The 17353-nt window shown below is 40.7% G+C and overlaps 3 protein-coding genes across 3 annotated transcripts; all 3 read left to right on the top strand.

Moving 5' to 3' along the window:
• The first annotated feature begins 3968 nt into the window (after positions 1-3968).
• Positions 3969-5822, top strand: LOC138202171 (parvalbumin, thymic-like). The gene is made up of 4 exons (XM_069155960.1): positions 3969-4084; positions 4214-4346; positions 4533-4642; positions 5638-5822. The coding sequence occupies exons 1-4, from the start codon at positions 4024-4026 to the stop codon at positions 5664-5666; spliced, it is 333 nt and encodes a 110-aa protein (XP_069012061.1). The 5' UTR covers positions 3969-4023; the 3' UTR covers positions 5667-5822.
• A 3312-nt stretch (positions 5823-9134) lies between these two features.
• On the top strand, positions 9135-11534 carry pvalb3 (parvalbumin 3). The gene is made up of 5 exons (XM_069155959.1): positions 9135-9240; positions 9695-9758; positions 10274-10406; positions 10878-10987; positions 11083-11534. Exons 2-5 carry the CDS (start codon positions 9701-9703, stop codon positions 11106-11108), a joined length of 327 nt encoding a protein of 108 aa, XP_069012060.1. The 5' UTR covers positions 9135-9240; positions 9695-9700; the 3' UTR covers positions 11109-11534.
• A 1647-nt stretch (positions 11535-13181) lies between these two features.
• On the top strand, positions 13182-17181 carry pvalb9 (parvalbumin 9). Its single transcript, XM_069155341.1, has 5 exons — positions 13182-13239; positions 14411-14478; positions 14993-15125; positions 15687-15796; positions 16891-17181. Exons 2-5 carry the CDS (start codon positions 14418-14420, stop codon positions 16914-16916), a joined length of 330 nt encoding a protein of 109 aa, XP_069011442.1. The 5' UTR covers positions 13182-13239; positions 14411-14417; the 3' UTR covers positions 16917-17181.
• Positions 17182-17353: the final 172 nt, after the last annotated feature.

The raw sequence follows: 17353 nt of genomic DNA, 5'->3' as shown, positions 1-17353 counted from the left end.
TAGACACACACACACACACACAGAGACGAGACAGAAACACACACATAGACACACACACACACACACACGGAGACGAGACAGAAGCACACACATAAACACACACACGCGCGTAGACACACACATTGAAGCCTGAGAGACTGCACGGTGCCAAAACCGAGGAGTGAGACAAAACTGTTAGCGAAGACGAGGCGGTGGGTGGTGCTTATAGTGTGTGTTTGAGAGTGTGTCTTGGCTGAATTTGAGAGCGTCACTGGCATGCTCTCACCACAGCTGGTCAGATAGAAATAGTCGAGGTAGTAACTGAGCTCGGGGGGTGGGGATGGGGGGGGGGGGGAAGCAGCCACTTTCTTTGGGGATGCACGGACGGATGAACAGGGTGCCTCTTCGTTCTGTCTCCGTCTCCCTCTCTGTCTGACAAGCCAAACATTTCAGACATTAGCGAGGGACTTAACGATTTAGTTTAGCATGCAGCGGGACATTAAGTCTAACTTGATGACACTATCGTTTATCACAATGAAAGTGACCTCCAAGATAAATGGTTGCTAAGGCTGACTGAAACCTGATGCATGTTGTTTTTAACATCTTTTAACATTCATTGATTGTTTCCACACAGATGGGGTTAATAATTGACTCGTTTGGCAGGTCGAGAGTTGTGATGAGGAAGAGTCATCTGATGACAATCGAGAGTCGATCAATTCTTTGACTCCTCAAACCTCCTGGTAAAACTCAACAACTACAGGCTCCCATAGAAACCAACCGAGGATCTGAGCAAGAAGCAAATTGATGCCCTCAAAGCAAAGCTATAAAAAAAAAAATAATAATAATAGCTTGCGATTTCCACTGTCTGAAATATCTTTAGGAAATTTTATGAAGTTAAGAGGAAGTGCTGAAGCCAAGATGAGATCTGGAAGTCTAAGAAAACTCTCAGTAAAACTGTCTGTAAGGCAGAAAAGTAAAACCAGTGCAAAGCAGCTGCACGCCGGTTTGGAGGGATGATGCTTCGTTCCACGGTGCTGTGTTGATGCACAAACATGGAAGACACATCAGAAGGAAACCAAACCAAACCAAGCTTGCCCTCGGATTACCGAAGGTACATGTGGTGATAATATGGAGCAACATTTAATGAACACAATAATGATGCCTCAGCGTCATGAAAAGTCACTGAAACCGTGATAGAGGACGACGTGAAGAGAAGAAACAGTCTGAGAAGCAAACGCAGAGAAATGGACGGAAAAAAATAAGAAAACACCAGGAGCTCCGTTGGTGACGCAGTCAGACAGAAACAATCTTCGTCATGTGCACATTAAAACAGCAACATTATGTACCAATTATGTACTCTGGGCTTTAAATCCTACAGACAGCTAGTCTGTCTTTTTGTAGTGAATATTAAACTTTATTTGGACACGGTCAGTTTACACAGAATAAAGCTGTCATGCTGAAGTTGCCCGACAATAAACTTTTGTTGTGGGAATTTCAGGTATGTAAATAATAGATGTTTTATTTGTAATAATAAAAGAGAGCTGATACTACAGGAGAAAACTGCCCAGTCACACAAATCTCACATAATACATCCTCCTCACAAGCCAGTTTGTGAGAGAGCTCCTATGATACATCCTGTTAGTGAATTTGTGTAACCGACTGAACTTCAACGAGCTCATAAGTCAAATAAACCTCACTTCTGTCATTAACACATATCTGTGCAAACCAAAACAACAATGTAAACAATGCTCGTTTGTGGCTCTTTAATAAAATGTAACCTACTATCTGGTCATACTTACCTCTGCTGGTCCCCAGCTCTGTACTGATTGTCCCATTACTCAGTACTTCCCAGACCAAAGAGAACAAAATGGCAGAGAAAGTTCAGTGATCCAGTTTCAGGCCAAGTCCAAAATCTGACTTGTATGTACTCACAAAAAGCACCATTCATCTTAATTGCATCCCACTCACTCATCATACCACTCCCTGATGACATCACAAAAGACTTTTTGCAGGTGCGAAAGGCAAAAAGCCAAAGTTTTCTATCTATGCTGAAGATCAGAATTGTCGTTCACGCTTATCAGACTCCGTTCCAGCTGCCCGCACAAGAAAACAACCAATGCAACAAATTCCCTCAAACCACTACATGCATGGGACAAACACCCCATCCCTATCCATCTCTCTCTCTGTGTGTCTGTCTTTTCCTCTCCGGCCCATCCCCCCCCTCTTCCTCCTCTCATCCACCGCTCCATCACACAGGAAGTCTGGTCTTCCTGAAAACAAGCCTCAGAGCATGGAAAGGGACAAGGCCGAGGGGGGCACGTACGTGAGAGGGGCGGAGGGTGGGGGGGCAGAGGATGTTTTTGTCGTTCCTCTGCCCCTCTGGTTGCCGCAGGCCTCACTGTAGTCCATCCTGAGGAAGCCAGGCTCACGTCACTCTGGCCGGGCCTTGGGCCCACACGTGCTGCCTCGTAGGGCCGGCGTGACGCGGTGACCGCAGTGCCACAGCAGCTGCTCACACACGGCCACTATAAAGATCAGCACTGCTTTACAAATCATAAAAGCTTTAACAAGGAGGAAAAGGTCAGCATGGAATCGCATGGACTGTATTTCGGTTACGTAAAGGGGGTCGGAGATGCTGTGAGGAGGGTCAGTGTTTCACCAGAACAAAAGTCTATAAGTATATTACGCAACATTTCCTGTGACATTCCTGCAAACTGTCAAGCCACCTGCAGCTGTGAGAATTTATCAACATGTAGGTCTCCACGGACTCTTATTGATGGATTTATAACATAAACTGGCGATTGTATGCCTCCACCATCCAGTGAAGTTGCAGTTTACCTCCATATCTGTTAAGACTAATATAATATATGTAGTGAAGACTTTGAAGGGATCCTTTGATGTGCTCACATGCATGGTCAACGAAGCTGATTGCCAGTAGACAATGCTTCAAATATAAAGGGTAATCAAAAACAAAGGGCAGCACTGTGACCTGCGCTGGGCAAGGGGAGGCTATAACCTTTATGAAGTATTCAAAGTTTTGTCGTTTCATCAATATCAGCGCCAGAATTAGAATTAGTGGTCGCATCAGAAAGCCTACGGCAATGAAGCAATGGGCAGTGTGAGGTGTTTTGAGTGGAATTACTGATTCAAGAGAGAACGTCACTGTCCAAGACCGAAGAAGGTCCATCAGGTCAGCAGTGCAACCAGGTGGGTTTTCTTTGACATTGGTGTGCACCATGGATTCGTCCCCCAGGTCAGATGAGGTTCTACTTCAGAGTCGTCTGAAGGAAAACATTCCGTACAAACACCACTTTGATTTCTCGCCCGCATTGTAGCTCTCCGGCACCGCTGCTCACCAGATTAGGTTTCCTGCGATTTCTCTTTGCTCACAAAAATGCTTTTAACTCAGGTGCTAATGTTGACACACATATTTTTCAAAGTCAAGCATGCATTTACAAAATTGTGCACATTAATATGAACTGTAACCCCAGTGTGATTCGCATATGTCGTATGTTTATCGTCTTTTTAAATAAACAGAGCTAAATGTGGCACGTGGGAACAAGGTGACTGTGAGTGGAGACAGCTCCGTGGAGACAGCTCCGTGGAGCACAGCCTGAAAGTGACCAGAGGCCATAATAACAGGATGTTTACAGCCAAGAGAAACACTGACAGGGACGACCACGAGCAGGCAGCAACCGAGCCTGGAAGCCTAAGCGAAGAGGAAATGCAGGCCGGCCAGGTTTCCTCCAGATGCACCAAATATAACCACACCGAGTGCTGCTTGTCTTTGTAGACGGGCGCTACCTGTTTAGGTGCATTTAAAGAAAGCACTCTTAAAAACACAGCTGTGTATTGGAAAAATTCACCCTTTCACACGCATACACACTGATGGCTGAAGTGGCCATCTGCAGGTGACAGCGGACAGAAGGACGCTGGTGGTTTCTGACACTGGAGGGGGTGAAGTCTGTTTGCTGTCACCGGTTGTTTCTTTCTGCCCATCAGTGGTCACATATTGTACCAGGCTGCAGCGTGAAGCGCACCAACATGGCTATTACCGACTTCCTGGCAGCCTCAGACATCACTTCTGCAATCAATGCTTGTAAAGGTCAGTTGATTACATTTTGGGATTAAAATGAGTGCTTCTAATCACAGTACATGTGGCCTCATTATTTCTATTTTTCTCTGGTTTTAATGACCGGTTCTAATCACGTTTTATCCGTTGTTTTATTTACAGCAAAGGACTCCTTTAGCCCGAAGATGTTTTTCAAAACAGTGGGTTTATCCAAGAAATCTCCATCAGAGATTGAGGGGGTCTTTAAGATTTTGGACCAGGACAAAAGCGGCTTCATAGAACAGGATGAGTTACAGTTGAGTCGAAGGCACACAGCTAATATCTGACATACTAATGTGGCTATGCACCGTCTGACCCATCCATAATCCATATTTTTACACAGTAAAACAGCATGTTCTTGATATGTTTGATTGACTGGTGGTTGCTCGTGTGTTTAATGGTTTGTTTTTTGTTTTTCCTGTGGTGCTTCCTCCAACATCAGACTGTTCCTGCAGAACTTCTCCAAAGGAGCCCGGCTCCTGACTGTAGCGGAGACCAGAGCTTTCCTCCTGGAGGGAGACTCAGACAGTGATGGGAAGATTGGCTGGGAAGGTAGGCAGGTCCAAGCAGACGTACTAATCCAAGGTCTGTGTTTTATTTCCTGATTTATCCGGCTTGTTTGATTAACATGTATTGTCATGAAGAGGAGCACAGCATTTCCCACATTATACTGCTTACTTTTCATGGTGTGAGAGTAACCTTTAACAGAAGCTTTCCAGTCACATTCATCTAATGATTTGCCTCACTTCTGCCATATTCTTAGTTTGAAAAACTTATAATTTAAGTTATTTTAAGAGGTTCATTTAAGGAATGAAATTCCATAAAATCTTGAGTAGCAACTAAAATATAAAATTAACAGCAAACAAATATTTTTAAAACAAAAAAGTACAAAATTGAATGAAATTATAAAACTATAGGTTAAATGGAAACAAACCAAACTACACCAGAGGGGTAAATAAATAAAGATGATTTACATTGGTTGTGCAAACCATAATGATACATGGAAAGTCATTAAAAACAATACTGTTTCCAGCTTTTTTTGTGTGTGTTAATCTGCCTGATTTGTACAAAAAATAAGAAACAGTCTGCTGATGCAAACACACTAAATCTTCCATATCCTGAATAATGCACTGCTTCAGCTACATGACTAATTATGATTTGCACAGTAACTCCAAAACATGTCTCAGAAGGTGTATCTACTCACCTTGTTTTGCACTGCAGATTGTAATCTAAATCAACTGCAATGCAAATGTAAGAACCCTTTTTACATCTTTTGGCAGTTTAAAAAAAAATGCTGTCACAGTGTAAACCTTTAAAACAAAAGAGTCCTGATCAGAATCAGTCAGCATTACATGAACAATTAGTAGAACAGTTCAAGTTAGAAAAATTGAAGATTTAACCTTTAAATGTCCCAGTGATTCAGTTGACATAACATGGTGTCCTGTCAGCAGTCATATGAAGCCAAAGTGCAGCTAAATGTTTAATGTCACTGTCTGACTAATATTTTACTTTTTTTTTTTTTTTTTTTTTTTTTTTTTATCTTTCAGAGTTTTCTGCGCTGGTTAAGTCGGCCTGAGTCCTGCATGATGGGGATGATCTCGGGGTGGACCTCTTTATATGATATTTACTAGCTACAGGAAATAAACGTGTTTCACCCAGGGATCGTATGTGTTCAGAAAAATAAATCATGTTTTACTAGTAATGGACCATAATAAAGTAAACTACAAATGAAGTCTTGCCTCTCTGCTGTGTGTCGTTTCCTGCCTGGAGATTTTATGATAAGATTTCTCCCTGTGACGTCAGAGTCAGATTTGTTTTCCAGCTCATACTCAGTGGGTGCCTCGTCAACAGATGAGGATGAGACTCGCTCCTGTTTTGATGTTATATTGAGCACTGCGAGGCATCCAGCCTGTCCTGGAGAGGTTCCTGGTTTCTCCAATTAACGGCAGGAGCAATTTTCCACTGTGCAAACGAAGTTTGACATGATGGCAACTTCAGTCTGACACCTCAGGGGTAGTAATTTGGTGTGAAATGTATGTTTACACTTACACAACAGGTGCGCAGCATTTAGCCTGTTTCTCTTGAAATAATGTCAAAGATAGAAGATATGTTGGTTTTATTATTGACGAGGAATATCAACGTCATAACCATGAATAAGCAGAATTGTAGGTGTTTATACACCTACTATTGTAATATTATCAAATTACTGGTTTATCATTATCAGTAAGCAATAGCTAAATAATGTCGCAGGTAGATGACATCAGGACAAGATTCACCAGATCAATACCAGTCATCATCCTGTTTAACCGCTACACTCTACAAATGTTTATTGGTGTGATTTGCAGATCAGGGGAGCACAGGCAGGACACAGTTGGATCAAGTGACCCAGCAGAGAAAAAACTCTGGGACGGGCATTGAGTTTCTGAGCCAGCACATTTACAGGACTTCTGTCAATGAGGCACATTTCTTTGCAACTTTCTCTCAGATGGCCAGTCACTCCTCTGCCTGGCAGAGAGCAGAGTGGACGGGGAATATGGGTCACGTCTATTTCTGCTGCAGCATGAGGGAAAAGGGTTCTGCTCTCAGGTGGAGATCATTACAGATTTGTTCACACAGAAGTCAAAATATCTGCTGCAGCCTCAACACCATCTTCTTCTTAAATCTAAAATCCTCATTAATTACTGACATCTTAAAATGTCAATTTAATGCAGCCTCTGTGTTTAACAGCCCTGTTTGCATTGCTTTTTATAGGGTTTGAATTGAGGTTCAGATTTCTCGATGTCTCCCAAATTAATGGCGAATCTATATCTCAAATATAAATTTCAGAATACGACGGGGGGATGTTCTTTTGCTGTTTTAGATTACAGGAGTGCATAGCCCTGCTTGATGGGTTTCATTGCTGCTGTGAGATATTTGTAATTTAAGCTTGATATTGAAGAAGGGCAGGAATAGTTAACAGTATCTGTGGCTGAGTCGTTTGAGGTGAGAGACCTCATTTGACCACAGCAAATGTTAAAGGCCAAAGATTAGCTTTAAGAAAACTTTAGGAAGATTTAATGTGAAGAAGTGAAAAGAAATAGACAGATACGAATATATGTGCCATTTCTGGCTGCTGAGACACCATAACCGCTGAGTTAAAAAAACAAAAACAAATTTAAAATCAGTTTATGAGCAACTGGAGTATAAATTAAACCAATAATTTGTTCTGTGGGTAAAGGCTGAAAACTGAATGTTTTATGATGATTTCTACCTAAAATGTACTGCTTTTTCACTGTTAACTTCTCACTGCAGTCACAGGATCGCCTCAATACTGCCACCTAGCGCATAATAGGCACATAACAGCCTGCACCCGATCTGGGAGCAAATAAGGCCAGGAAAGACCCCTGGACTCGTTTCATTTCATTGTTTAGACAGTGTGTGAGAAATCGGTGTCATTACGGAACCGCTTCAACAGCGTTAAAATGATGACGATGATGATTTAGCCCGTGATGATATCAGCTTTCAGTGTTTCCCAAAAATAGAACCCCAAATAGTTTCATCGCCATAAGGAGAAATGGTCTGAATAAGTGTAAGAGGTCCCGAAATAAAACCTGGCAGACAGTTGCGAGCTGCATGTAAGTAAATGATGATGATGATGATGATGATGTGCATTTAAAATAAAGAATTTCAATTAATCCACTTGGATCCTCATTAAAAACCTCCTTCATCTGACACCGGAACTCAGCGTTCAATAAAACCTAATAATCACATTGTTTTCATAAAGTTCATACTTCTACATTTAGATGTTTTTTGCTCAACAAAGTTTGCATCCACACAGATTACAAAAAAACAACCATTAAACTTTGCAGAATGAGTCACCCAAAATTATACACATTTAAAGCATTGAGGAACTTTACAAATTCAAAAGACCATAAATCCTATTTGTTCTTTCAAATTATGCAAACAGGCTATTCTAGGCCTACTGACTATTGTATTTTATTATGATAATCCCATGAATTTTGCTAGAACTGTTTTTTAACTCTTACTAAATTGCTAATCTGCGTCGGTGGCCACTTTCGGCAGCTGCATTTGTTTCCTCTATGAAAGTTGGTCAGATACATTTAATGCAGTCTGGTTTCATTAATACTGGTGTTAGGTTCAGCCAATAACTGAGTCGTTCTGCTTGAATGAATTCCTGTTGTGAACTGCGTAAAACCAGAAGATCTAAACACTGCAAGAAGTCAATCTTTAAAATCTGGTCCGTGTGTGTGTGTGCGTTTCTTTTGAACTAACTGTCTCTCTCTAGAGATCACAATGCCACTGCCTGCCATAATCAATCACAACAACTAGACTTTTCAGACACCGGAATGCCAGCAAAGTCATTGCAGACATTTTACACACGCCATTTACATGCGGGTCATTTTCAACAAAACTGTAAAAGGTGATTCGGGTGAAAAATCACACATAATCAGCAAAACTTTCAGTGCATTTCAATCATTTGTTTATTCAATAGTCTTACATGTAAACTGTCATGTAAATGTTGCGCATACAATATATTTTACAGATTTAAGGATCACCACACTTTAAAAGAAGCATTGTAAAGTTTGGGCTTGTCATAATAAAAACTTCCCTCATGCGAAAATGAATGAATACAAAGATTAAACTACCCTCAATTAGCAAAGTCACCATGTAAAGTTACAGAACAACAAAGCCAAAAAATAAGATTAGAATAAAATTTAAATATAAATCTGCTTAATCTGTCAGATAATTTGTACAAACCAACCACGCACAATGTAAAGGTTTACCTCATTCTTCTGTCCGCGGTGCTGTGCACAGTTAAACAGGCTGCAGAGTGTGTTTCACCCAAATCAGCAGCGTGTATTATTAGCCTTATGCAATATCAAGCACTTTTGCATAGGCCTACACTTAGCCTACCATTTAAGCATCTTCATTTATGTATATATAAATAGAACAGCTCTGTCTACTGGACAAATTTTTTTGACTGACTGCTTTGACTGCTTCGCACACAGTGTCTATTACATAGCCTATGCATCATATTTCGGATGAGTGAAGGTATATAAGCTCGTGCGAGTCCCACAGGGCTTCACTGCAGTGAGCAGATTCATCTGAGCAAATCCACTCTAGACTCTAGTCTTAGAGATAACCCTAAGGTGAGTTTCACTGAGGAGCTGCAGACCTGTAGACAAGTCCTGACTCAGAGAGTTTTACAGGGCTTCAACTTCAATGCAATGGGATATACAAGAAGCAGGTCCAGAGTCTGAACTACAGAACCCCAGATTTTGGCTTTGGACTAACAAAGGAACCAAATGGAAAGAAAAAAAAGATCTATTTGCCAACCACAGCTGGAAAGGAGAACTGATCTTTTGCCTTGGAGGGCTTGGTTTTGGAAAAATTGGACTACCTTTTCTGATCATTTGTGCCTTGGAATACTCTCAGAGAGGAACTGTGAAATATACTGCATGGCATAATGAAGATTACATTTAACTTTGAGCATTGTATTCTAAAGTGCAGTGAAGGAAGTTTTATCCTTTGATTGAGAGTAAAACTGTTTCATCCTGTCTGATTTTGTCTACTGATGACTTGTCCTCTGCTCTCCTCCCTTAGTTAAAAATGACATTCGCCGGACTTGCCCAAGCTGACATCACTGCAGCCCTTGCAGCATGCCAAGGTAAACACCACGCTGAGACTGTCACAGCATGCAGTAGTTCAGCTTGGAAAAGCCTAGACAGAAGCTACACGTGGGCAAAGTTGTGCACTTTATCAGACCTTTATTTGTATTTTACTAAAGGGAGTAAGAGAATCGCCCATTTGCAAAGACAGAAGCACATCACCAGTTGTAGCGAGATAGAAGGCACCCCACCACGCCTGCATTTAACACAACTGGATTAGTTTTGAACACATCTTAAAGTTAGATCAATAGTACAGCAAGTATGCAGAATGCCACTGTTGTTTATTTGCTGTACATCTTCGCAGAAAAGATGCACTCGAATATGTATCATTACTGATAGAAATGTGCCACTGCAAGCAAAGCTAAAAAGCTGAATTACATTCAGAGCAAAAATGAAGGATGAATAGAAGCCAGCTTCCAGGCATTGTAAACTAGTGCACCTACAAAAGCAGCCTTCAGTTTGTGTGTGATAGATCTTCAGTGTGTGACATGATTCCCTCTCTGTCTTCTCACAGGTGCAGACTCTTTCAAGCACAAGGAATTCTTTGTTAAGGTCGGCCTGACTGCCAAGAGTGCCGATGACATCAAGAAGGCCTTCGCCATCATTGACCAGGACAAGAGTGGCTTCATTGAGGAGGATGAGCTGAAGTAGGCACCCTTCTCTTGGATTTCATCTCTTGTAATGCAGGGATCACCTTCCTCTAGCCCACAGTGAAATTCAGAATGATGTCAGAGCCCGAAAGCATCCGAGCAGCTCGAGCTACCGGGTGTCCTCCTCAGCAGTAACTGTACGCCAGCTCTCTCCTCTGGTGTCTCATATTGTAGGGTGAGGTAGGGCAGAGGAGCAAGCAGAGGGAATGCTTGGGCCTAATCAAATGCATTTTACTAAGAAATCCTAAATACTAATAAAGACTAAATACAATAAGAAAGAACCGATCAGTGATTAGTTATGAGTTGTGGAGGTTTCCTGAAAGATGAGCTCCACAAAATTAATCCGAAACCAATCGATTTAGCAGAAACAAATATACCATAATCCATCTGAACAGCTATCTCAAGGCAGGGCTCTGTTCTAAAAATACATGTCATGACAACACTCTTCTCTCTGATTGTCCTCTCCAGGCTGTTCCTGCAGAACTTCTGTGCCACTGCCAGAGCTTTGACCGATGCTGAGACCAAGGCTTTCCTTGCAGCCGGTGACTCTGATGGTGATGGCAAGATCGGAGTTGATGGTGAGAAAATGCCTGATTAGCACCAGGAGAACAATATAAACCCCTCCGAAGATCTTCTAACACTTACTGCTCTCTCTTTCTGCCCCCCCTCGCAGAGTTTGCTGCCATGGTCAAGGGTTAAATGGATTAACTGACCAACATCTGACATCACTACTCTAAAGGAACAACTTGAGCCAAGACATACTCCTCCTTTCTTCCTCTCCCCTCTCTCTCTCTCTCTTCAACTATCCACACCACTTTTGTACACTTGACCTTTCACCCCTCAACAGTAGACAAACTGCCCCTCCCCCCCACCACCACCACCACCACCCGCCCTCCACCCTTCCACACTCTCTCTCTCTTTCTCTCTCTCTGCGGCCCCAAATGCTGCTCACGATGAATGTGCCTGACTATGTGTATGGCATGGTTGACTTGTGTCTTTCTCTCTCTCTCTCACTTCTGTCGTCGTTTTACTGTGAGTTTTGCTAACTGTGTGAGATCATCGATGATGCACTTTTATGGGAAACGGATGGACGATGAGAAAACAATAAAGGTTCTTTTTCAGTAATTCAAGTTTGACCCTGGTCTTCACTGCTCGGCTGTGAATGAATAAATCAGCGATAACAGATTACGCAATGTACGGGGAAACTTCTTTACCTTCTCAGATGAAAGGAAAGATAACAGACTGGCAGCCCAGGAACTTGTCTCAACACTAGAAAATAAATTTACATGATGGTTTTTGCAATTTAAACACATTTTATGAAGTAAATCTGAGCTACAGATACAAATTTACTGAGCAAAGGAGCATTTTAAACAAATCTTTTAAAAATAATATTCTTAAATATTAGTGAAGAAGAGTTATAAAGTCAAGGATATGACTCAGTAATGTGCAATATACAGCAATATTTACCAAAGGTTTGCCAACATTAAACAACATTAGCTATAAGTCACTTGTTTTACCGGAACAACAAAGGCAACTTCTTGTAAAAGTTATGATTGTACTTTAAAATGGACTTATATACTGTGACCTAATGGGAAGTCACGTCCAGCTGCTGTGATAGTAAACATATGATTTAACCTCTTAATTAAGATTCTCATGCACAAACACACTCACACACACCTGACTTCTGTCCTGCGTTATCCAGCTCTTATCTCATACAGTACGAGGTGATGCTTTATTTCCGTCCTCTCACTGAGGCGGGGTTGCATTGAAGGAAAGCAGCCACAAGGTGGCGTTAATAAGTCACTTGATGGCTTAATAATACAATATTTTCCATATTATTTCAATATTAACGTTTTTTTAATGTGTTACAAGTATAGCCGTGAGACTCGTGGAAATGCTGTTACTCACCATGTGTGAAGTCGGAGCTTCACAGCAAGTGAAAGTTAGAAAAATAATGAGATTTATTCCCCTGGTTCTCGTTACAAACAGCATCACCTCCGCTCGCTGCTAATGCCATTAGTGCTGACTGGATTCACCAGAGACGCTGCTGTGTCAGATGCTTTGAAAGGCTTCCCCTTTGCAGGCATCAAACTCATCAGTTTCGAGTGGCCAGTTGCCACGGTGACCTCTTAACTTGTTAAGCAGGTTAATGGGTAAATAACAACACAACCACAATGAACAGGGAGGTTTTGAACCTCACAGCGCCGGCCCTAACAATGTTGGAACCCTATGTCAATTCTAGATGGCCCCCTCCACCATTATGTGCCCACACCTACACAATAAACACCACTTTATTTCTTTTAAATGGAAATTCTAATACAAGAATTGTGTTATCAAAACATGTGATATCATTGTGATACATGACTACTGATGAGTAAAAACATGATCTATGACCTAGTGCTCCATATCATCATTCAAAGGCTGGAGATTATTGACTAAAATCAAACAGAAAATGGGGCCTGATTAAATTTGAGATGTCTATAAGCTTTCAGATGCACCTGCAGAGAGAGGGAGGGGGGAAGGGGGGGCAATGTAACGCAGGAAAAAAAGTTGGTTGGATGAAAACCACAGTCTTATGACAGTAAAGGAGAAGCGGAGAGAGAGCGGAGAGCGGTGGATATAAACAGTAAAGGTTAATTGGACAGGTGAGCAGGTGAGGAACACGAGAAGGAGGCAGCTGGCTGCAGGAAAATTTGATCCTGGGACGGGTTGGAAACTGAAGCATCCTGCCTGACGTATATATAAGACTGAGCCAGCTGTCTGTGGCCACCACAAAGCCTTATCTGCTGCTGCTTTGGACCTGGACCGAGAGGAAGCCGAGCCAACAGCGGTGAGTCCCACAGCTGCACGAGGGAAGCTCTCAGGACAGGTGTTGACAGGTGGTTCCTGTTTGCTCTGTGAAGCAGGGGAAACACAGCCTCTATTTTCGTAATGAAGTTTTAGGAAGTAGGAGTTTATGCACGTCTAGTCTTTTCGGAAAAATTTTCTTAACCTCTTATTAGGAGTTTTTGCTACAAAATCCTAAAAACTTTGAACTGAAACGGCAAATTAGGCCATTTATGACAAAATATAAGACCTTGTTTGGGTGTTAGGTCAGTAAAATAATTTGTTTTCAGCCAACAAACCATTTATTTCTTTAAACTAATTCATGTAAGATTATAAAGATGATCAATTTTGACCTCCTTAAGGGACTACAGTAAAATTATTTGTGGGAAGCAGGAAGTCAGGCAAGTTATTTACTTTAAATCTTTGCATAAAAGAGGAGAAGCTCAAAAGAGAGTGTTTAAACGTTTTTCTGACTTGCATATATATATACATATATATATATATATATATATATATATATATATTTTTTTTTTTTTTTTTTTTTTTTTTTTTTTTATTGATTACAAAAATATTCAGGTGGTTCAGCACCAAGAGAGGCTAGTTCATTCATTCAAAACAATATAGTGGCTGTTTGATGTTTGTTTGTTTCGGGATCAGGGTCCAAAAACATGGATAACCATGTGGAGAGTCTTGCTGTTTTTAAAAAAAATATATATATGATAAACATGTTTCATATAATAAAAGATCCAGTTAAGCCTCTCCCCTCCCTCCTGCAAAAAAATGTTGGTACACTCCCTAAATGCCAATTATTTTGTACAGCACAGCCAAACCAATTAGGTCGTTCAGGGGAGGCAAATAGCCTCAGTGATTAACAGGCTGCCAGGGGAAATCCAATCAGATCTAACAATGAACCAGACATAAATCAAAGCACACCAACTGTAATGGATGTATTTTTGACAGGTCAAAGGTAGAGCTTTGTTGGGATCATAATATTAACCTAGATACTTCTTCAAATGAAAAAGAAAAAGTTAATCCAGAATTACACAAAAATAAACTGAGAGCAAATTCCAAAGTCTGACGCAGGTAAAGAAGATGTGTGTGTGTGAAAGCGGGTGAGACAGACTTTCATTTGTATGTGTGTTAATAATTTACGGAGCCTCTCTTGTACCTGACAGGACCAACATGTCGCTCACCTCCATTCTTTCAGCTGAGGCCATCGCAAATGCTGTCAAGGACTGTCAAGGTAGTGTTTCCACACACACACACACACTGGACTCACCCTTGCCCTTATACAACTAATCATTATTCATTTAACTAAATTCACACCTTATTGTGATGAAATGCACAGTAATCCTGATACACAAATTATAACTTGATTTATTTATAATCCGTGTTGCATCAGTCATATTCAGATCTTCCAAACAAAGAAAGGTACATAATCTTCTCTACGGCTGCGTTGTTTTCAACATGGAACAGCATCCAGCTTTAGATCTAAATTTGAAAAGGTTTTTAATCATCTCGTCTGTTTTAGTGGAGGGAGGCATGTTTTTGCTGGCCTTAAAAAGATGAAAAACAGGAGTGGAAAATCTCCCACCAGGACAGCAGCCTGTTTTTTTTAATCTCCACATCGGCTTCCAACCTGCTGAACCATCGTGGGACAGTTTGAACTCCTCTCTGTAGCTTGTACTCTTCAGCATTTGTGTTTCACTGTGTGTGTGTGTGTGTGTGTGTGTGTGTGTGTGTGTGTGTGTGTCCAGCTCCGGACTCGTTCTGCTACAAGAAGTTCTTCCAGCTGTGTGGCCTGTCCTCAAAGACATCGCAGGAGGTCAAAGATGTCTTCCAGATCCTCGATGAGGACAACAGCGGCTTCATCGAGGAATCTGAGCTCAAGTGTGTGAAACGATACGTAGCTGGGACGTCCGAGATCTAACATCTCCATGAGATACTGATAAGACCCTAAAAACCTTACATTTCTAACCTGCAAGCTTTTATTCCTTTCCCTGCACATACAGTATTCACTATGTTGATGCTTTTTCTCTAATTTTATGCCATTTAAATCACACTGGTAAAAATAAACTAGCTTCTTTCTTTCTAAAAAGCCACACTGGCATTCATTTCATACAAACATATTTGTAGTAAGTTACAGAGATAAGTGTTTTGTGTATTTGTGTTTGTCTGACAAAGAAAAAGAGATTTAGTCCAATAAACCACACACTAGTGTTTTATTATGGGATGGCACCATTAAACTGTGTCCTAATAATCCATCATGGTTAAAGTGGTATTATTGTATTTGTGTTATATAATTCATCCATGTGTGACGAGAGCCGAGGGTTACCTTCAGATGTGCAATTTAGGAATTGCACATAATGAATTAATTACAACAAAAATATGTCTTCTTTGTGTGTGTGTGTGTGTGTGTGTGTGTGTGTGTGTGTGTGTGTGTGTGTCTAGGTACTTCTTGCAGCGGTTTGTTCCCGGGGCGCGAACACTGACTGAAGCAGAAACCAAGAGCTTCATCTCAGCAGCTGATGATGACAATGACGGCAGAATTGGAGCAGAGGGTCAGTATCTGATTTCACTGCATGTATTGGCACGACGTAGGCAGACATGATCTCATTGGTTGGATTAGATTTGAGCGTGTGCAACCGAACCTCTGCAGGCAGTCTCAACAGGGAGGGAGCAGCTCATTTAAATACAGTTTAGAGCACTTTGAAATCAGTGAAAATAGCTGATATATTTTGGCCTTTATGAGTTCTTAGTTTGACCGTCTGAATTCACACAAGGAAAACTGCCTTTTAGGAGGTTTTAGAGGACTGACAGTAAAAATTAACAGCATATTTATACCTAAAGCTAAGTTTTGAAAATTAGTTGATAAAGTGTTCGCATTAGTGTTTCTCCTCCGTTTACATGCACTTCAGTATAAATACACCTACATCCATGAGGGACGGTGGTGTTTTGCTTATTTTATATTTTAACTCTATCTGTGTTTAATTTTATGCATTTTATCTGTTCTTTTGCATCTCATTTGTTTTCTTTTTTTTTTTTTTAATGTTCCTTTATATCTGTTTTTATTTGAAACACTGTATATAATTTTCTTGCTGTAAAGCACTTTGAACTGCATTTCTTTTTGGAAGGTGCTATACAAATAAAGTTTTTTATTATTATTATTATTATTATTATTATTATAAACAAGGGACTTGAGGCGACATGGATGAGCAATAAGTTTGCTGAAGAGCTTTGGTTAACCGACATTTTGAGCTAAAATCATGACATTTCACCAATGTTGATGATCCTTGTTTAACTATATTGCTTCAGGTTTATGAGTGTGGAAACTTTTCACATTGATGACAGAGGTGATGCTCTCCAAATGTTTTTTTTGTTGTTGTCCCTGTTATGCCAGTCGTCTAGTTACTAGGACAGAGAGTTGTCTTATATCATAGGAAAAAGGAAACAGATGAGTTTAGTCTGTGTTTTCTTTTATCTTCCAGTGTTTTCTCAATCATACATGTAGGGATTTGGCTCAAGGTTGAAATTTGCTTGTTTTCTTAATTTTGTGATGCGGTACAGACACAGGTACAGGAGGTAGACGTCTCTGTTGACAATAACATTCACATGATTTATGGCCATTACAACAACATGCCTTACTTTTGTTTAGAGTTCCAGACTATGGTCCTGTCCTGAGTCGTCCTGAGATGAACCGAGCTCAGATCTTCAGGTCCTCAATCATTTCCCCACCACTGGAGTCTTCTGATCCCGGCTTCTCCTCCCAGGGATTTCATTTGTTTTCTATTTAATTCTGTGTGAACTATTTATTATTATTATTTTTTTTTAAATGACCTTTTGTCATTCTAAAGACCGCAGCTTTTAACATGGCTTCTCACTGTTTTGCTCTATGTTTTCTTGTCTGTGCACATCCCACCTCTGACAATGAATGAGATAAATAAACATGTGGAATCATGAATGTTTGAATGGACTTTACATATGTTATAATTCATTCCTCAAGGGTATGTCACATAAATGACAGTAGGAAAGAAAAACCTAACTGAATCATTTGATTGTTTTGCTATACTGCGTATATGTGGATACATTTCATTGAGAGGATACATTGCAAAATTGCA

Source organism: Embiotoca jacksoni, unplaced genomic scaffold (genome assembly GCF_022577435.1).
Source record: "Embiotoca jacksoni isolate LCO1_2020_lvr unplaced genomic scaffold, fEmbJac1.0.p SCAF_20, whole genome shotgun sequence".
In the NCBI taxonomy this organism is placed as follows: Eukaryota; Metazoa; Chordata; class Actinopteri; family Embiotocidae; genus Embiotoca; species Embiotoca jacksoni.
Note: the sequence above shows the minus strand (reverse complement) of the source record. Positions and strands in the feature narration are given on the sequence as shown.